The 23,109-nt window shown below is 34.3% G+C and overlaps 1 protein-coding gene across 14 annotated transcripts in view; it reads right to left on the bottom strand.

Moving 5' to 3' along the window:
• Positions 1-23,109, bottom strand: part of LOC143251995 (ras guanyl-releasing protein 3-like) — a 123,762-nt gene that overhangs the window by 69,935 nt on the left and 30,718 nt on the right. For 6 of the 14 annotated variants that reach the window (XM_076503484.1, XM_076503485.1, XM_076503477.1 and 3 more), the window contains exon 2: positions 19,726-19,890. In XM_076503484.1, the coding sequence (XP_076359599.1) occupies positions 19,726-19,813 (88 nt within the window). In that variant the 5' untranslated portion in view covers positions 19,814-19,890. Of the gene's footprint in view, positions 1-7,835; positions 8,161-19,683; positions 19,891-23,109 lie in introns of those variants that run through there. The other 8 variants (XM_076503476.1, XM_076503475.1, XM_076503474.1 and 5 more) reach the window with 6 other exon arrangements.

Genomic DNA, 23,109 nt, shown 5'->3' with positions numbered 1-23,109 from the left:
CGTATTAACTCAAACTATCAACAAAAAATATATATGATTAGTCCAGGTCTAGCAAATACTGTTTGTAGGAGTTGCTGTTATAAAAAGACTGTTTGTTGCTAAGCGCAAAGTTACACAACGGGCTAACTCTACTCTTCTCACCGCGGGTATCGAAACAAGAGATTTTGCATTTTAAGCCTTTATTTGTTTGTTTTGGAATTTCACGTTAAGCTACACGAGGGCTATCTGTGCTAGCCGTCCCTAATTTAGCAGTGTAAGACCAGAGGGAAGGCAGCTAGTCATCACCACCCACCGCCAACTCTTGGGCTACTCTTTTACCAACGAAAAGTGGGATTGACCGTAACATTATAACGCTCCCACGGCTGGGAGGGCGAGCATGTTTGGCGCGACGTGGGCGCGAACCCGCGACCCTTGAATTACGAGTCGCGCGCCTTACGCGTTTGGCCATGCCGGGCCGCATTTTAAGCCTTCTGGCTTATCGAGTAATATAGCGGAAAGACTAGAAAGGATATTACTTAATTCACTGTAAAAAAGATATACCGAGAGAAATAAAAGCATTTCTAAAGCAAATGTAATTACTTTTCAAATTCTAAACATTTAAAATACTCGCATATTTTAAAGGTAAGATGCTGTCATGGAAAAAGTTACCCGTCATACTCTGATTCACGAAACGATCTCACTTCAGTCAATAGCGCATAACATATTTATCTAACACGAATGGATTTAAATTTTTGGTTATTTAACAATGTCTAAAGTATGAAATAAACATAATTGTGTTTAAGTTGATTCTCTTGCCATGTCATATGGCAGAAAGCTAAAGGTTAAGTTTGACATTAGAGCAGGTAATTTAATGTGTACCGTACGCCATGATACACAATATTGTAACTTTAACTCTAGTACATCAAACGCTGTACACATGTCAGCCATAAGTTAGCAAGCATACCAACGAATATACTCAACCATAAGTTATCAAACGTACATGAATCAACCATAAGTTAGCAAGCATACCTTAGTACATACACCACATATATAATTCATGAAGCATACATATCTTAACTATAAGTTACCAAATATAACTAGATAAATAAACCAAATATCATAAGTTATACCATTCTTACTGGGACTCGATTTTACCGATAACTTGTTTGTTTCATTTAATTTCGCGCAAATCTACACGCCGTCCCTGAGTTATCAGTGTACGGCTAGAGGGAAGGCAGCTAGTCATCATCACCTACCGTCAAATATTGAGCTACTCTTTTACCAACGAACAATGGGATTGACTGAAACATTATAATGCCCCCACAGCTGAAAGGGTGAGCATGTTTGGTGTGTGTGTGTGGGGGGGGAATTTTCACGGAAGATATTCTATTATTTAAAGCAAACCTTTTCTCTTAAACATACTCAACAATAAGTAACATAACGCTAAGGTTTACTATTATTGTTCGCTTAAGTTCACAGAGTTAAAACAAAATGCTGTTTGTGCAAAATAAGTAATAATTAATTTTTGGATTTTATTATTATATGTTAATTACTTCAAGGTTCAAAATATTATATTTAAAATGTCTGTATAGTTTAAAAACCGATAAGTGCTTTAAGAACTATTATTTTTGCAGTTTTATTCGGCATATTAATTTAAATCTAAAAGCGTGTTTGTGTGTTTTTCTTATATCAAAGCCACATTGGGCTATCTGCTGAGCCCACCGACGGGAATCGAGCCCCTGATTTTAGCGTTTAAATCCGTAGATTTACCGCTGTACTAGCAAGGGACAAACCTAAAATCTCAGTCACTGACTGATCTGTACTAACCAGATGATTTAAGCGTTATTCAGAGCGGTTGTAAACAATGTTAAAACTAACCAGTGGCGCAATCTTGCGGGGTCTTCGATCCCTTATATCATGTGCATAGAGTGTAGTGCTCATTTATCTCAAATGCAAATTATTACCCGTATTTATGTAATTAAGTGTGGATCGATATGACTGTAATCATGCCACCTATAGAGCACTTTATGTAAACTAAATTTTTTTAATTAACTGAAAGCTCTCTGACTTTGCATACACTGATATTTTACAGTAATATACCTTATACACTGAATTTCATATTAATTAGTAAACGCAGTAACTATATTAAATGTCCAATTTGGTAATTAGCTGTTCAGTCGGGGAGGGGGTAAAAGAGTTCGTCACTATTCACTCCCTCCAAATTTAGTATTACTCTGGTGGTCGTAACTGAAATATCTTCAGATTTGTTTTAATTATAAATCGGGCCTGGCATGGCCAAGCGCGTAAGGCGTGCGACTCGTAATCCTTAGGGTCGCGCTAAACATGCTCGCCCTCCCAGCCGTGGGGGCGTATAATGTGACGGTCAATCCCACTATTCGTTGGTAAAAGAGTAGCCCCAGAGTTAGCGGTGGGTGGTGATGACTAGTTGCCTTCCCTCTAGTCTTACACTGCAAAATTAGGGACGGCTAGCACAGATAGCCCTCGAGTAGCTTTGTGCGAAATTCCAAAACAATTTGTACAATTATAAATCGTATTGTCACCACAATTTTACTTTACCTACTGTTTTAGATTAAATACTACAAGCTAACTTCAACCCCAAATATGTATTTCTTGATATTAGTGCGAAAGTTAAAAATCTACGATTCTTTGTCAGTGGTAAGCTGCAGAATCTACAACGCTAGAATTAAGGATTTGAATTTCCGCAGCGATTTATTTATTTTTCATGTTTTACTGTGAATAATATGTGTCACATAAGTATACATTACAGTTCCAGTAGTTTATTTTTCTGTTTTCATACGTCAAGTAACAAAATAAAATCGTTATGCTCTTTTGGACGTGGTGAATCGGGTTAAAATATTTAGGTGCAGGAGTGTGGATTTCACTAAGAGGACATGAATTTCCAAATCTGATGTGTCAAGTATGCAACGTACATCTTGCGATCTAACATATCAAACCTACGGTAGTATAGTGATTACCTTCAACCAGTATTGTACTGGTACGAACTATTAAGCAGATAAAAGACTCATCTTTGAAATGAATGGAACACAGGAACTTGTAGATCTTTACTGAAAACAAACAAACTGTGGTAATACACAATAATGCACTATTTAGTTTTGGATTCTAAAAGTGTTTATAAGACCAACTGAATAGAAGTAACATATGATCTGTTTGACTCTTATCGTTCTTTTAACTTATCTGTATGAAAGGTAAGTAATAGGCCCTATAGTCTACCGTTAAAGTTCATACTTCCCAGGGCTCGGCATGTCCAGGTGGTTAAGGCACTCGACTTGTAATCCGAAGGTTACTGGTTCGAATCCCCTTCACACCAAACAAGTTCCTCCTTTCAGCCATGGGAACATTATAATGTGACGGTAAACTATTCGTTGGTAAAAGAGTTGGCGGTGGGTGGTGGTAGCTACCTGCCTTATCTCTAGTCTTACACTGCTAAATTAGGGTCGGCTAGCACAGATAGCCCTCGTGTAGCTTTGCGCGAAACTAAAAACAAACAAACATACCTCCTCCCTAAAAAAAAAGGTTTGCTTATGCTACTTAAAGAGAGCACCTGCTCCGTTTAATTTTCTCTTCACGTTGCAAGTATGTTGTAATTACAAATTATAGAAGTTTTCTTTGAGAATTTGAGCCATACAACTCTCAGAAAAATTGCAAAAAACATAATCGATTTTCTTTATGTTATGGATAAAAATTACGTTTCATGCAGTGACATCCAGTGGTACGCTTTATATAAAAAGATCATTTTTTGTTTCAGCACGAAAAAGCAGCCACAAATCGTTGAAATGTCACAAACGTTATCAAACCCTGGTATAGATGGATGTTTACGTATTTAAATACTTATGGCAAGAAGCAGAATATTAGCTAACGAAAGAAAACGTTAAACACATTACATGTAACTTGAAACAAAATTGCTCTGTTAGAAAATGTGAACATTTTATATACATTCTGAATTTTTCTTATAACTTATTTCAATTCAACATAAAATGTTTAAGAAAAGGTTTACTATACTATTATTTAATGTAATAAAGATAGAAACAATGATTCAAAAGATACACTGAAAATATTTTTTGGTATTCCACAAAGTTGGTGATAAGCTTGACATAACAAACAATCTGATAAACTGATCTGTATGTATGTCAGTTAGAGTCAAATAAAAATGGTTAACCAGAATGTAATATTTTATTTATAATTTATTTTTATTACAGCACTTTGTATTCACATGTTTATGAACACATTAGTTCTAGACCAACAAGACAACTTTTGGTCATGATGATACACGGTTCATAATAACATGTACTGCAGTATAACATTCAGCTGTTGGTCTTGTTCGACTCTAATATTAATGTAAACGGTTAACTTCGACACATACTGAAGAAAATATTTAGCTTCAAAAACTGCTCAGATTAATGTAAACATCACTGTTCCTCTTGCAGTATATTATTTATTGGGTTATTTTGAAATAATATTCATTGTATTATTAGTCAAGATTTTAATTAGCTGGTTTAATGGTCAAACTAAATTGAGCGTCAAGATACTAGCTGTTTACATCTGTATTTAGTTGTTTTTATTTGGGAATATACCCCACTTCTATAGAATGACAATGTAGTAAAGTTGTTGACTGTTTATATTAAAGTGATAAATTTAGAGTGAAGTGTTACTAATCTAAGCCCTTACACACTAAAACACTTTTTGTCTCTGCAATACACTTTTTAAAATGTTACTAAAATAACTATAACTCCCTCAAAATTTGACTTTATTTCAAAAAGTCTCCACGTTCACAAAAAAAAGTTGTGAGGTAGAAACAGAGTTTGAATGAAAGTATCAGTTTTCATTTACATCTTCTGATTGGTTGATAAATAGGTGTAAAATTCTTCACAGGTGTAAAGCATTATTAGAAAATTTAACGCCGAAAGTTTTAGATCTATAAAGGTGTTTAGTTATGATATTATGGTTAATAGATAAACAGGTGGGAATTTAGCGTTAATACATCTTGGCTGTATAAAACACTATATTTAGACTTTACAATATATCTAGAATTGTTTAGGAAGGTTTTTCCAGTATGAAATTAAGTTAAACCTTTTTCTTAAAGGGTGCTGAACAAATCAAGAAAAAACGAGTTATTTTGAGAATATTCTTCTAAACTAAATAATTAATTCTGTACGAGCAATAAGATAATTCAAGCGTTTATAATACTATATATTTTACATTTGTTCCTAGTAGGCTCTTAATATTCTTCTTGTTATGATCGTTAAACGTGCCAGACTGTAGAAATTCGAATATTTATTTCTAGTTTATTTATGGCCCAGTACAATCATTATATTCATTAGTAAATTTATTGGCATGTAGTTTTTTTGGTTTTTTTTTCTTAGAAGGAGGAAGCAGGAAAAGACCAGGCGACAAGTCAGTCTGTAACGACTTTTCATTTGGGGGTTCGTGATTTATTACTTCATAAACACGTGTTCTGTTGCATAGTTCCAATGAAACTTTATAAATATTTTTCTCCCGAAGTTTTCTAGGTTTGTTATTAAGTTATTTTCCAGCTATCTCCCCAATTACTAAAATCCTCAAACTTTTTTTGACACGCAGAAAATTGGCACTTTGAGAAACTGCGGAAAACAATAATAACAATAAAACAAGATTCGTTATAACAGTAAGTCTGGCAGAGACAAGTACGAACGTACGTGGAACTGATGGAAAGTGGTTATAATGATATCTCAGATATTAGAGTGGGCATCATTTCTTTTTTATAATCTTATTTTCCATTATTAATGATAAATAGCAAAACATAATTAGGTTATCAAAACCATTTTTATTTTGCTTTTCATATTAATGTTCAGCTATACGTTTGAACTCTATATGTAATATAATATAGAGCCTGGGTGTACAGAAACAACTTATTATTAACTTCTGATTAAAACAAGCTACCTGCATAGATCAGAACTGAAAATTAGCTCAATAATTCAAATAACTAATTTATTTTACCCGCATTGGAAGGGCATAAAGCAAGAACTTATAATGATTAGAATACAGCGAGCCATCAATTGAGTACCTTCTCTGTTAAACTTATTTGCAATTGTAACACAAATACTTAACGAGTTTCGGGCATCATTGAAAAACTAGGATGGTCTTACTTCTAAATAGTGAGATAAGAGCTTACCTTTGCTTATTTTTTGTGTACTGAATCATTAAATCACTTTTATTACTTCGTATTTAATCCATCCATAGGGTAGCTTTATAAGCATAAAAGTTCTAATCTAACAATCTCTACTTAATCTCATAAGTTCGTTGCTAATTTGATCTCCATTATTTATTTAAGTTATGCTATAGTACAAGCGAAACAGCGGCTCAATAGTTTGTGGGTTTAAAATTCTAAATATAGGGCTTCGATAATACTTGCGGTGAGCATAGCACGAACAGCTCATTGATGTGCTGAATAATGAGCAAATAAAACATGCTATTACTGGAACATTTTAAATATATAATAAACTTTAGATTTATGTTAATTTCGTTGCAAGATTTTCATACAAAAACAACAACAACAACACATTATATTAATAATATAACAAGGCAGATACTTTTTTTTTTTTTGCTTTTTAAGGTCTGGAATCTTAAAATAGACATGTAGAAATTCGTACAGATTTAGTATGTAGAATTTTTTTATTATGGTAATCAGTAAAGAAACAAATCAAGCAATGTACCACAGTGCCTCAGTTTTTATATTTAGTTGTACATTATTTTATATGAAGTATATGTGTATGGTAACACCGATAAAGTAAAAGAATCTGTAATATATTTTACTTTCAATTAAAACATGTTCATATTTTGGAATAACTTTAACTCCCTCAACTACACTCTCGTTGCAACGCTTTTGAATCTGTATATCGTATTTAAACGTCGTAACCAAGATGGAAAGTGTTTAGGATAATATTTTTGGAACGTTTCTCTTCTGCTCTCGTCACACCAAACATGTTCGCCCTTTCAGCCGTGGGGGCGTTATAATGTAACGGTCAATCCAATTATTTGTTGGTAAAAGAGTAGCCCAGTAGTTGGCGGTGGGTGGTGGTGGCTAGCTGCCTTCCCTCTAGTCTTACACTGCTAAATTAGGGACGGCTAGCACAGATAGCTTTCTTGTAGCTTTGCGCGAAATTCAAAACAAACCAAACTCTTCTGTTCGAATCAACTTGCTCTATATGCATGGACTAAATACAAATAATTTTTTAAGTCTATACGCGAACAGTACATAAACATTTATTATAACTGCGATTTTTTTAAAAACGCAATCGAGTTTTGTGTAAATATTTCAACAAAAAGTATCAAGCGTCTGAACCAATATGGATGCTTCAAAATAGAATTTCTTTAAATAAATAAAAGAAAAGAAGTAAAGTTGCAAAGTAAAATCTTTTCGCATCGTACGAACAGCCCCCCGCTAGTACAGCGTTATGTCTCCGGATTTACAACGCTAAAATCAGGGGTTCGATTCCCCTCGGTGGGCTGAGCAGATAGCCCTTTGTGGCCTTGCTATAAGAAAAATACACACACACATCGTGCGAACATATAATAACTGTTGTGTGTGTTTTCGTATAGCAGAGCCACATCGAGCTATCTGCTGAACCCACCGCGGAGAATCGAACTCCTAATTTTGGCGTTGTAAATCCGTAGACTTACCCTTGTACTAGCGGAGGGCATATAGAATAACTAATGACTCCAGTATACGGTTCTGTTTTTACCAACGGTTTAGAATAAACAAGTTAACACTGTACAAGTATGCCACGAAATAATTCTAAAAATTAAATTTAAATTAGCAAGAAAGATTATTGGCTCACCACTTTCTTCACGCATCTTCCTGGTACATTTCCTTTAAAACTGTGACTCCAAATGATCCAATAACTAGATTAATCGCACATGACAAAATATCTTTTGTGGGTTCTAACCACCGTATGGTGGAGCTATATAAAATGGCCAGGGTTTTCCCTGAAAGTGTACTGCGACGGAAGAGTGAACGAGCTCGACGGAAGAGAAAACGGAGCCCGGGTGTTGGGAGACAATAGGCGGAAACCTATGACGTTGTCATAGAGACATTGATAACAAGGGCTCATTTGACACGTGCCTAACGTAGTACATATGTTCCATGCTTCACTATTTTAAGGACAAGAAAAGAAGTCTCACATTTCAACTAAACACGTTAATAACAACCCAGTGATAGCAAATGGAATGACGTCAAAGGAAACTAGTTCGAGGAAATTGGTCCAATATTAAATATGGACAACGTACTTCTAAACAACCGGATAGTTTCAGATAAAAAATACATATTAAGTTCATTGTTATGTGAAAGTTCTTGACTTACTGAATCTAAGATACGAAAAACTGTGTATTTTAAAGAATATCGCTTGCCATCAGTTAGACATATCTTAACACGATCGTCTTAGAATAAATTTTGGAATGATGGTAAATAAATATATAATCGTATACAGAAAATAATTACTTTAAAATTATAAACTTCACTTTAGTTTTTGTTTGTTTTTTTCTCATAGGAGTGGGCCATATCCAAAAATCAAGCACAAATGAAAATACAAAGTCGGTGCTTTTTAAAATGAGAAAAAAGTAAATCAATCTCCCTTTTCTCCATGTTAAAAAAAACACATGTGACTTAGTTATGATATCCACTTCTATATGCGATACATATTGTCACGTTTGTCGTTATGTTAAAAATGAAATAAAACGCATTCACAATTTAAAAGGCAAAAACAAAAGGCACACAGACGTACATATGTACATACATATATCACTAAATAAGACCGGATGCGATGATAATAAATACTGGCGAATGTATAATCATATAAAACTCATCTTAATAAAATGTTACATGAAAAAATTTCAAGCAACCTGTATATATTCTTATATATGTATAGTAATGACCTTGAAGTTCATTATAATTGTTTATACCAACGGTCCCATACTTTCTACCTCTGTGTTCCATTTGTTGTCCAAGGTACATATATATAGGTTAACTTAACCACACGTCCCACAATATACAATAACAAAAAAATAAACTAATTCTGTACTGATCCGGGACAAACTATTTAACAAGTTGACATGAAGATGACCTAAGGAGATCGAAACGTTGTTCTGTACTTTATTTAATTAAAGTTTTAATACCCATACCAGCCGTCTTGAGAATACATTTTTACTTCAAGTAGGTTTATCGTCATTATTAGGATGTAACTCGCATTTTACAGTTAAAGCCATTCCTCTTCCTCTTTAATACTTTATCCATATTAAATAGTCTGCAACCCTGTATTTCAGTAATTTATTGACTATTACTCCATCTATGCTATTGATGTATATCAAAAAGAGCAAAGGTCCTAGGACAGAGCCATGAGATATCCCACTTGTGACATCAATCCATTTTGACTGAGCTCCATTTGTAACAACCCTCTACTTTCTTCTATCTAGTTATTTTTTATTTAATCAGTTAACGTGTCCTCCACACCTATAGATACAATTTTTATAAGCCTTTTATGTGGCACCTTCTCAAATGGTTTTTGAAAATCCAGATACGCCAGTTCTGCACTATTACTCTTACCTAACTGAGTAGTTACCTCTTAAAAGCATGTCAGAATCTTTGTAAGGCAGGATTTCCCTTTAGTGAAACCATGTCGACTATCCAAAAAATTTCAAAGTTTTGTTAAATGGTTTTGAAAAATATCTTTTATCAAATTTCCAAAATTTTTCTAAGAAATGATATAAGACTAATGGGCCAATAATTACCGGGACAGTTTTTATTACCTATTTTGAAAAGAGGAGTGACATCAGCTATCTTTCAAAAATTTGGTACCAGCCCACTATTCAAAGATTTACAAAAAATAATCTCCAAATCTTCTCAGTAATATAGTGATATCGTTCGTACTGAAAAGGTTTGTCTAAGTGATGATTCTGTTTTAGATAATGGAACTAGTATTTATAGAAAGTATAATAATAGACTCCGAAACATACATATTATTTTTATTGTCTTTACAGTATCGCCTCACAACAAATAATTGTAACAATCTTACACGGAAGTACCACAGTTTCAGAATTACCTTTATTCTAATTATTTCTTAGTTATTTTTCACGTCAGAAATTACTTTTTAAATGCTTTCTAAACAGCCACATCAACGTGCCATTTAACAGATGATTGAAAATTATATCTGTAGTTAAGTGAAACGTTGAAGCCATGAAATTTTAGCAGGTGCAGTATGTACTTATGTTAAAAATACTGCTTCCAAAGTCGAAACTTGCTGTATAAGCAAAACCATTGTAATTAAATAAATAATAACTATTTCTGAGGACTCTTTTTACCGCCGCCAAAGTTTGGTGTATATTCACAGTAACACACACTTTAATAAATGTAACTAAATTACTGATATTATACATCTCATATTCCTAAGGGCCTGGCATGGCCTGGTGCGTTAAGGCGTGCGCTTCGTAATCTGAGGGTCGCGGGTTGGCGCCCGCGTCGCGCCAAACATGCTCGCCCTCCCAGCCGTGCGGGCGTTATAATGTGACGGTCAATCCCACTTTTCGTTGGTAAAAGAGTAGCTCAAGAGTTGGCGGTGGGTGGTGATGACTAGCTGCCTTCCCTCTAGTCTTACACTGTTAAATTAGGGACGGCTAGCACAGATAGCCCTCGAATAGCTTTGTGCGAAATTCCAAAACAAACAAACAAACATATTCCTAAATCTATGTTACAACGGAACATTGACACTTTCAGATGATGGACTGTCTGAGAAACATAATATCAGTAGATTTCATTACCTTCTGCAGTTTTATGAACCCGTTCTTGGTTACCTACTTGAAACAGATTTTTAGGAACTCAAAAGTTTGTTGATACATTGACGGTCTAATATGAGATGAAATATTTTTTTCAATAATGGCTTCGGTTGCATTTCAGTTTTATCGAGGCCCGGCATGACCAGGTGGGTTAAGGCGTTCGATTCGTAATCTGAGGGGTGCGGGTTCGAATCCCCATCTCACCAAGCATGCTCGCCCTTTCAGCCGTCGGGTCGTTATAAAGTTACGATCAATCCCACTATTCATTGGTAAAAGAGTAGCCCAAGAGTTGGCGGTGGGTGGTGATGACTAGCTGCATTCCCTCTAGTCTTACACTGCTAAATTAGGGACGGCAAGCGCAGATAGTCCTCGTTTAGCTTTGCACGAAATTAAAAAAACAAACAAACAATCAGTTTTATCTTTTGACTAATTGACTTTTCTGTAGTTAAGCACAAAGCTACAAAAAGAGCTATCTGTGCTCTGCTCACCACGGGTATTGCAAACAGGTTTCTAACGGTATAGGTCCACAGACATGCATCTGTGTCACTGGGTATCGTTTGTTTGTGATACTTATTTGCACTGGTACTGAGTCCCGTTGGATGTTTTTAGTTCATAAAAGAAGACTTTCTTCCACCAGAATATTTAACTATTGATCCTGTGAATAGTTTTGTTTTGTTTGAATTTCGCGCAAAGCTACAAGAGGGCTATCTGCATTAGCCGTCCCTAATTTAGCAGTGTAAGACTAGAGGGAAGGCAGCTAGTTATCACCACCAACCACCAACTCTTCGGCTACTCTTTTACCAACAAATAGTTGGATTGACCGTAAAATTATGACGCCCCCACGGCTGAAAGGGCGAGCATGTTTGGTTCGACAGGAATTCAAACCCGCGCCCTCGGATTAGGAGTCGACCACCTGGCCATGCCGGGCCCTGAGGGTAGCTAGTTAGTTGATCTGTCTGTTGTTAAGCGCAAACATACATATAGAGTGGATATTGAAATCCAAGTTTTAGCGTTAGAAAATCAATAAGTGAAGGCCCTACATATGGATAGTTAGAACAATTATTTCATCTGCAAATAACTGATAAATATTATTCCAGAGCATTAAAACCTGAAAATATAAAAGTTGTCAAAACGTTTCAAAAATAGAGAACGATATTACATTTTGGTTAAACTTTTAGAATTTGCGACAGAGAAGGTCAGTGTTGCTGACCACTGTATTTATTTAGTTATTTGAAAGATGTCTTTATATCCTCCATGTACATGTTGTAAGTTTTGTTTATATCTGCGGATATTAGTATCATTAGAAATGAAATGAGTAAGTGTTTATTTTAGGAAGATTAGCAGAATATTTTGAATTAAGGTGTTCATTATGCAGAAACCATTACTTTAATGAGATGAGAAATTTATCTCTAGATAAAGTAGATGTTCTATTTATTTTATATGTGATGGATTTATTTGTTTGTGTGAAGTTAAACACAAAACTACATAATGGGCTACATGTGTTCTGCACATTACAGGTATCGAAACTCGGTTTCTAGTGTTGTAAGTGCTACTGGGGGGGGGCTGTTGGTTTACAAAAACATTAATAATAAACCAAAAATTATGACTGATGTTTTGTATAAGCTAGCTAATTAACATTATATTTATACCTTTTTTATTAATCGTTCTAAACAATATAAATTAAACATCTCGGATTCGAAGGCGAAAATAAAAATAAAATATCGATAATAATAATAATATCACTGCCCATTATCCAGGTATTCGGATTAATATCGGTTCCATTCACCCACAAATAAATAATGCTGCTGTAATTAGGGTGTATTAAAGGTTGATTTTTTTCTGCTTATGTAATAATCTGAGACATAAGCAAACTTTATTATTCTATTGATTATCAATTATTTAAAAAAATGTAGCGTCATATTGTAGGATGTTTTTCTGTTTAGACGTTTGAATTGTTATTTTGCCAATGGTGTGAGTGAGTTGAAAGTATCAAAGAGTCAGGCATGGGCAGATGGTTGGGGCTCTGGGCTCGTAATCTGAGAGTCGTGGGTTCGAATCCCCATCACACATGCTGGCCCTTTCAACGGTGGGGGCATTACATTGTGTTGGTCAATCCTACTATTTGTTGGTAAAAGAGTAGCCCAAGAGTTGGCGGTGGACTGTGATGACTAGCTGTCTTCCGTTTAGTCCTACATTGCTAAATAAGGGACGGCTAGCGCAAATAGCCCTCAAAAAGCAAAACAAACAAAAGTATCAGAACCCGAATACATTACTGGTTACTTAGCGAATCTGTCGCAGTATTTCATTTGTTGAACTTACAAACTTCTTAGTCGATTTGACTTTAGCGTTGTGAATACTGGTTTGGATTTTAAACCAAGTACCCGTACGTACGATAAATAAATATAATACCCATCTGTAGGATTTGAACAAACGTGGCTGCTTTCAGATTTGGAGTACGCAGTTCATATACAACATCATTAATTAATTAATTAAAGTTCATCATCCTAAGATGATTTCTTCGTTTTTAAATGTGGTAAATAGCTTCCATTAACCTTTAGATTAACAATAAAATGTTTTAGTCAAAACCAACTTTACTGTTTTCTGACCTCCATCTTAGCCACATAACCGACATAAAAGTCTGTGATTAAAACGTTTTAATTGGTCATGGTGAACAAGCCAAACTTGCATTCCTTGAATGCAGCCTTTATCCCACGTTTTTCTTTTACATAAAATACCTTAAAATCATAAATATGGATGGACTAAACTAATGTTCAGCTGAATCGGTAATTGATTTTGTTACGAAGAGAGCAAACATTTTAAATTTGGAATTCTAAATTGATCCAATACCATAACAGTGAGTAATCCATTCATATTTTTAAAATGTTATGAGTTTGTTTGTTTTTGAACTTCGAGCAAAGCTACACGAGCGCTGTCTGTGCTAGATGTCCCTAATTTTGCAGTGTAAGACTAGAGGGAAGATAGCTAGTCGTCACCGACCGCCGCCAACTCTTAAGTTACTCCTTTATCAATGGATAGTGGGATTGACCGTGATATTATAACGACCCTACAAATGAAAGGGCAAGCATGTTTGGTGTGACGGGGTTTCGAACTCGCTACCCTCGGATTACGAGTCAAGTGCCTTAACCACCTGGTTATGCCGGACTGTATTATGAGTTTCCTTTTTGGATTTTGCAGTCAAGAAACGAAACTAGCTCAGATCTACATGTTAATTAGAATAATACTGAATTTATTGTAAATACAACTTATTGAGTTAGTTTTCTTTGAATAATTCAAGTTTGTTGTATACCTCACAGGACAGCCTACGTGTGTAGCTTACTGATTAATAAGCCAGACAGTGAAAACAAGGGTCTATAATTCGCGTTGCTTTATCAAAAATCGTGCTTCGCACTTTGATGTCATGAGTGTGTTACAAGAGTGACGGTCAAATTCCACTCTTCTGTTAGGATTGTCCAAGAGTTTCTGATTAGTGCTTTTGACCAGCCATCTGTTCTCTAGTCAATCAGTTCGAAATTGGGGACGGCAACCGCAGATAGTTCTGGTGTAACAAACAAGTAAGCACATCTTAAATGGCTCGTTAAATCTGAAGTGGCAACTAGCAACGCACAATGAGATTAATTAGCTGTAACAAGCTTTACGTTACTGATGGAAAATGCTACTAATTCATTTTGAACATTTGTCTTTCGAACCACGTAAAAAAAATTAACGACACATCGTTTATAATGTAGCAACAACTCGAACCATCTATAGACGTGTGAGACTTTAAGGACGCTTTTTGATGCGACGGGATTCAAACCCGCGACCCTCAGATTACGAGTCGAGTGCTTTAACCACTTGGCCATGCCGGGCCATTAACGATGAAGAGCCGGTAAGAACAAAACAAAAAACTCTTGAGACACGTGGTGATCCAGCAAAAAATAAAAAAGGAAAATCGGTTGGGTGTTACAGACCAATGCGAGTTCTATTTATTTTTTAAAGATTTATTTTTACTTTGGTATTTTATAGCAGGGCTACTTTAATTGGTTTATATCAGTGGTATGTAAAAAGTTCCATATGCGAGTTGTAACAGTTACACGTTTATTTTAATACCCACGATAGTTTCAGTATAGTTTTCTTTTTTTTGCTTAAACGTATATTTGTGACTGTGTGTTGCACAAGTCCCGACTGTTATCCAAACTTGTAGAAGATTCTTTAAAGTAAGAATTAACAGTATTTATTTTACGAAAACGCTAGAGCGTTTTCGAACATTGTTTAAACTTTGAAAATCTCGCGTGATTGGTATATAAATCCGACCCGCCGAGAGTAGTTATTATCGTTATTAGTCAGCGCCAGTCAGTGTGATATAACCCTCGGAAGCTCTAATTGTGATTGTGTATAAACGAAACTTCATTATTCGAGACAAAAGTTACAGATCACGGGTACTCCATAACAGTTTAAATACCTGGAATGGAAGGTTTCCACGTGTTTCTTAAAATATAATAAGTTTTTAGAGAACGTATATTTTTGTATTTCGATCTATATGCAAATTGGGATTCACCGTCGCTTGTGCTTCTGAATGAAACGATCAGACATCTGGAATTCTCAACAACCAATGGTTGCTTTACAAACAGTGTATCATACAGAATGAAAAATCAAGCTCAAACAGGCGTAAAATTAGAAATACAATACACCGTATTCCTTGATGATGAGAAACCCACTTGAAATAAAACTGTATCTCAGAAAGGCTGGTATGGGTATTAACACTTTTATTGATAAGGAGAAAACAGCGTTTCGACCTTTCTAGATCATCTTCAGGTTAATCTCTGCTTATCAATAAAGTGTTAATACCCATACCAGCCGCTCTGAAATATATACAATTCACCGTTTTGTTACGAAATTTAAAATTTCGAAAGCACAAGTGTGTGTGTGTGTGTGTGTTTTCTTATAGCAAAACCACATCGGACTATCTGCTGAGCCCACCGAGGGGAGGGGAAAGCATAAGAAGTCTATTTTTAAGTTGATTTGAAATTAATAGTTACTACTTTCAAATTAATGTTTGCTTACACAAGCTAATATTAACTGACTTTAACGTGCCTAGATTTTACTGATATTGTTTGGGTGAGAGACAGTATATACTAGCAGTAAGACTTCTGCGACTGCTTCCTTGGGGTTTATGAATGCTCCATGTGCAAAAATAAAATATTGACGTTAAAAATACTAAATAAATTATTCAAGTGTCATATTATACTTAACAGTAGTTTATTTTCAATTAAAATATTCAACGTTTGTAATAAACGTTTACAGAATAAATAATATTATACAAATTATGTAAACTTTATGTAATCTAAATAAAAAAAATAAACATCAAAATATTTTATTCTCTATCTGTATCTCAAGCAACAATTCATTTGAAAAGTTGGTAAAATCCCAAGTAGGCTTCTCGGATCATATCTGCTGTTTCAATAACTACACTTTTTAGTACACCTAAAAACATATTTATTATCGTATAAATAAAGTATTAATTATACAGTTACAAAAATTATATACAAGACAGTGGTTGATCTCGTAATCTAGAAAAAATAACTAACATAACATAAGGTTCTAGCAGATCAAGGGTCCATTTAAACTGTCTCATTCCCTGAACAAAGATAAAACTATTAAATGAATAAATTGAAAAAAAATCTTCAAACAAGTTATTATCATTTATATACTCATCAAACTTACTGCCTCTGCAACACCTGAAAGCAACCTATTCTAAAGGCCAATCATACTCTTAGAAAAACAAAATTGTCTTGAAAATTACTCTTACCATGCCAAAATTTATACTTGTGTTCCCTAGTCCTACTATTCTCACTGATAAATACGAAAAAAGATGATTTATCAACACTGTCAGTTTCTCCAAATATGTTAAACACCTCAATCATATCTCCCTAACTCATCTTTTTTTTTTTTAAATAAAACAATTTGAGAGATTTCAAATTCCCGTATTATTATAATCCTTCCATCCCAAGCACCATTCTAGTAACTCTTCTCCGAAACCTTTCCACCAATCCAATGTCCTTCCTAAGGTAACGACTCCAAGACTAAACACAATACTGCAAATGTAACTAATGCAATGAAATTATAACCTCGCTATACTTGCAGTATTTCTGTAGATACAACCTAAAATACTGTTTGTCCTATCGCTAGCAACAATACACTGGTTATATGCTTTAAGAGACTGATCAATCATTACACCAAGATCCCTTTCTTTCATTTTTGTTTGTTTGTTTCAGAATGTAATTTTAAAGTAAGTGTATATTATAAAACTAACATTTTTTGTTTGTTTGTTTTTTACTTTCGCGCAAAGCTACAGGATGGCTATCTGCGTTAGCTGTTCCTAATTTAGCAGTGTAAGAATATAGGGAAGCTAGCTAGTCATCACCACCCACCGCCAACTCTTGGGCTACTCTCTTACCAACGAATAGTGGAATTGACCGTCAAATTATAACGCCCTCGTGGCTAAAAGAGCAAGCATGATTGTGTGATGGGGAATCGAAGCCGCGACCCTCAAATTACGAGTCGCACCCTAACTACCTGACCATGTCGAACCTTCTTAGACGACACTGTTAAATTAGGTTTTTATAACTGTCCAAGTTTCAGAACATATATATTTTCCTTCACTGTAGTTTGTGCTGAATTTTGCGAGTTTATATACATGTATTTATAAATTTGTTTAGTTTAACATATATAAATGAAAGATGCTTTTTCTCAGGAAAAATACAGTAAAAATATTCTGTTTGGGCGAATTTGGCAATCGGAAATGTTTATCAAAATGTTCAATTTAGTTTCTTTTATACGAAAATAATTATTTTTAATTTTGCTTACTCTTCTCGGAATAAACATCGTTTCACAGTTTTTATTGCATCCAACTAACGAACATGTTCAGAAAACAATAAAGAAATATTTCTTCTGAATGTTAAATATTATTGGCTGTAAAAATTTGGAATGTCTGAAAATACTAACCACTTAATGATTTTAAGTTTTTATGTTTTCTAACATCCATGCGTTGCAAGTATAGAAAGACTCTTTTATGGTAAATTGAAATACCTTTCTCCCAAAATCAAAAATTAAATGGCTTATTTGTTTGTAGTTAGGCTTAAAGTTACACAATAGACCATTTGTGCTCTCCCCACTAAAGGTGTCGAAACCTGGTTTCTAGTATTGTAAGTCCGCAGATAAGCCGCTGTAAAACAAACAATAGGTATGTTGAATATAAAAAAAAACTACATATAATATAACTTGTTCGTAAGTTTGCTTGTTGTAGTTTTCTAACGAAATTTTCACCATGTTTTTTTTTTTTTTTAATTTGTCTAATCAATCAATGGGCTCAGTAGTTTATACTGAGTATCACGTGAGTTGTTCTCCAAACCAGTTTTTGTGCTCAGTGACCGTTTTTTCCCAAACGTTTCGGCATGTTCTGTGGCTTTAGTTTCTGTCGTTATAAGCCGTAACACTTAATAGAGCTGTCACGTCCAACTCACACAACTCCTTCCTGTTTTGTTTCTACAATTTCTCTAGTGCACGATGACGTATATTTCAACAGTCAGATCGCAAATAAATTCACAGACATTTCGTTACATTTCGTAACTTGATCGGTTTGTAAATCTGTATAGAATAGCATAAATATTCGTATCATTCTTCGGCTGCTTGAGGGATGCGACAATTGAAGAGATACGTCATGAAAGGATGTAGTCTACACGACTCATGTCGCTTTTCTAGACATAGATGTTTCTTTATTATGTTACACACTGTTGTCTGGGGCACGAGAACGGATTTTACCACTAATTTGTGTGTTCGTGGATTCTCAGCCGTTACAAGACGTCGCAGTTTTCGTACTACGGCTTTTTGCAGGTCTATTTCTGGACGGTACTGGTGTCCAAGTTGATTCACATCCCTTTGTTCTACAATGCCATTAAGTACGAGAGATATCTCATCTTTATGTGTTAGATCTTCGATCAAGACATCTTTATGGATATTTTGCATTGGAAAAGGCTGTTACATACTCTTGCCAAAAATGATTAACTTTGGGTGACATCATATTATTTACGATTGCCAGGCAAAATGTATTTCTGTTATATGCTGTTTTATAGCGACTTTATATAGACTGTAGTTATTACGTGAGTTGGTAATTTGAATATTAAAATAATTTTAATAAATCGTATTCAACCCTCTGTACTTCAAGTATAGCACGAATAAAAAAAATTAATACAACCAGAAGACAATTGCGAAATGCATAATTATTGTTTTTTTTAACACATCAAATTAAGAATTATTGTGAGGTGGCTCAAAAAACCCCAAAAAACGACTCAAAATCTCGAGTGATCTCTTCTCCATCTGGAACAAAAATGTTTTGGCATCTGACAAAGAACAGAACACTTTTCAAAAGCGTTTAAGAAGTATTAATTCTTTTTTCGTTTTCATAATCACCTTAAAATAACTAGTAACTAATATTAACCTGTTTAGTAAACAGTAGCCCTAAATGTTTTTACTTTTCTTGCCTCTGTATGCAGTGTAAACACAATCATGTCAAATGACTGGAAGAGAAGATAAAGTAACTGGATAAATAAGAACAATAACTGTAGTTAGACAAACAGTAAAGACAAATAAGAACAATAACTGTAGTTAGACAAACAGTAAAGACAAATAAGAACAATAACTGCAGTTAGACAAACAGTAAAGATAAATAAGAAAAATAACTGTAGTTAGACAAACAGTAAAGATAAATAAGAACAATAACTGTAGTTAGACAAACAGTAAAGATAAATAAGAACAATAACTGTAGTTAGACAAACAGTAAAGATAAATAAATAAATAATTAATTACTTTCTATTTTCATTGATTTCATCATGACTGTAAACCACTAACCAGTGTCCTGACTGTTGTACATGCTAATAGTTGCTGTACTGCCACAAAAGCAAGGCATAATAGGATTTCTTTCACGAATGGCTGCCATTTCTGTTTTTTTTCACGTGCAGACGTCTGATCCAATAAACCATAATGAAGAATTCTTCATGTGATCTGGATTACAATCTGGAAGTAAAACATAAATAAGTAGAATGACATGTTGCACTCCAGTTTCGTAATATATATATATATATAACATTTGTTTTAACACCAATAGATTTTCAGAATATGATAATAAATAGGAAACTAGTTGCCAAATTTTTTCGCCAAATTAGTCTGTTGACTTGAGAAATACGTAGTACAATTTTTTTTCTGTCACGGTGAGAGACTGCAGTTTTTAATCATTCTCTCTTAACATATTATTTTCAAAGAGTCAGGCTATCCATATTTCGTTATTTGAATTTTATCATGGAAAAATTATTTTTACATTTTCATTTTACAAAATGATCATTGTCAGTCCTTTCACAGGAGCTTAGGTTTCTCCTGATTTTTTTCAATTTTGTAAGAGCTTTTAACACAAGTTATGTTTCCAATACAGAAAAATCGAGCAAAATCAAAATATAAAAATCTAAGTTAGCCTTTTTTAATTCTGATGCTCATATATGACAAATATACAAATATTTGTCATGTTTGGATACTCTTTAGAATCTTATCACATAAAGCACAACAATCACATCTGGATCTATACGAGACAGTTTTAAAAACTTGTTAAGATTGAGTAATTCTACCCTGTAAATTCTGTTCGAGTTATATTGTACCTCAATAAGTTAATTCTGTATATATATATATATATTTTAATTTTTAATCTAACGAATATGAGTGGTTGTTGTTCGGGTGGGGGAAGGGATCATGGATCACGTAAGTGGTTAAGGCTATAATTTGAAATAAAGTTTACATTATTTAGGCTATGACATTTCTAATGCACAAAGTTCAGTTCTCTTGATCTCTGTTTTCTACCTGTTAAGGAGGTTAATAATACTATAAACTTATATCAAAATGCAATCTAACCATAATCTTGTGAATGATTTGACGATTATAGAAATAACTGTAAAACAAATTAAAAAAAAATTATCATAGTATTGTGGAACTTTAGTTAAACATGTAATAACAATTCAGTTAAATATCTAAATAAATTCAGTTGCGCAAAATCACAATTTCTTGCTTATGTACCAAGGCCCGGCATGGCCAGGTGGTTAAGGCACTAGATTCGTAATCTGAGAGTCACGGGTTCGAATCACCGTCACACCAGTTATACTTGCCCTCTCAGCCGTGGGGGCGTTATAATGTGACGGTCAACCCCACTATTCGTTGGTAAAAGAGTAGCCCAAGAGTTGGCAGTGGATGGTGATGACTAGTTGCTTTCCCTCTAGTCTTACACTGCTAAATCAGGCACGGCTATCGAAGATAGCCCTCGAGTAACTTTGCGCGAAATTTAAAACAAACAAACAAATTTATGTATCATATCTTCAAATACTTATGTTATTCGTGGTAAAAGTGTTTGTAGCTAAACATTTAATAAATTACGTCTTTGATCTGACGCGTGATTTCTATTAATTTAAATAAGCTATCGAATACTTTCCTCATCTTATAGCAAAAGCTGCAATGCTAATTTCCTGAAATTAGAATTTTTGTTTCTAAAGTATATATTAGTGAAATGTGCGTTTTGTGAGTAAAAGGAGAAAACTGACCCCATTATCATCACGATAAAATACGTTTTCGCATTTTACAACGTTAGAACAGAAAGTACTTTTAACAAAGACGGTTACACGGAAGGTACAGGGGTCAGGATCCCTGTCAAAGCTAAAAAAAGTAGTCAAATATAGACTTTGTTACTATGTTCAAGAAATGCCATAAATTACTTTTACTTGTTTTGAATATTCGCTCAAATTTACACAAGTGTCGTTAAAGTTACTTATTATTATGTGATTAGTGTTTCCCAGGTGATTTTAAGCCCTCGAGGCAACAAGATTTTAGCTAAAAAAGCATTATAGAAATACAATACAGAAGTTCTGAATTACTGACAGTAAAATGACACAGTAGCAAAATAAAAAACCTGCTTAAACAATTAGTTGTTGTTTTTTTTTACAAAATACACCACCTTTGCGTTTTATTAAACTAATTTTTACGAGGTAATTCAGTTAGTAAATAGCAATAATACATATATATATATATATAAAATAGAAAAATTATAACGCATTCTTAACCAATAATAACATTAAAATATACTCGATTCATAAGGAGTGCGAGTTGTGATAGATATAATGTAACAAATTATTATCCACATTTTAAGATATGTATGTGTTATAAGAGTGAGATAGAGTCAATTTCTTAGCCTGGACTGTGAGTGATAGAGAGATGTTGACTATCTTCTAGTCAATAATTCAATATTTATGTGGCATCAGATAGGCTTAGTAGTTTTGCCATGAATACTGAACACATACCAAACAAATTATCTTTTTACAGTAGCTGAAGTTTATTGTGTGTTTGAATTTCGCGGAAAGCTTCGCAAGGACTGTCTGCGCTAGCGGTCTCTAATTTAGCAGTGTAAGACTAGAGGGAAAACAGCTAGTCACCACAACCCACTTCCAACTCTTTTACCAACGAATAATGGGATTGACCGGCACACATATCATCCCCATGACAGAAAGGACGAGCATGTTTGGTGTGACGGGAATTCGAACCTGCAATCCTCAGATTACGAATTGAGCGTCCTAACCGCCTGGCCACGCCGGGCGAGTAGCTAAAGCCGTACAGTAATGGAAAGGTAAAAACAAAAGTATGTAAGGACATCAGTGACACGTCTTCATTCTGGAAAGAGCTAATTAATTCATTAGTAAATTCTGCATCCATTCTCCAGGATATTTATACAAAAAGATAGATATATTTATTTTAATAAAAGTATTAATATGAAAACCAGACCAGTTTCGTGTTGTTTTTTTGTGGGGGAGAGTAGTTCTGTGTTCTCTATGTGTGTGTTTTTCTTATAGTAAAGCCACATTTGATTATCTGCTGAGTCCACCGAAAGTAACCGAACCCCTGATTTTAGTTTTGTAAATCCGTAGACTTACCGCTCTTTCTGTGTTCTGGGTCCGAGTTCACTGCACCTCACCCCTCTATTTGCAACTCTTGTCATTACTTGTTCCCAAATGGATATGATAACACAATTTATGATCGAAAATAAGTGATTTTTCATTTAATTCTCGTATTTGTTAACCTCTCCATGGAAATATATGATAAAACAAGTTATAATTCTTGTGAATTTTTTTCTGCATGAATGAAAACAATTTTTTATTGACTGTGCAGTTCCAATTACTTCCTTGCTATTTTAATCTCTTCTCATTCATT

This window comes from Tachypleus tridentatus, chromosome 6 (assembly GCF_004210375.1).
Source record: "Tachypleus tridentatus isolate NWPU-2018 chromosome 6, ASM421037v1, whole genome shotgun sequence".
NCBI lineage: Eukaryota > Metazoa > Arthropoda > Merostomata > Xiphosura > Limulidae > Tachypleus > Tachypleus tridentatus.
Note: the sequence above shows the minus strand (reverse complement) of the source record. Positions and strands in the feature narration are given on the sequence as shown.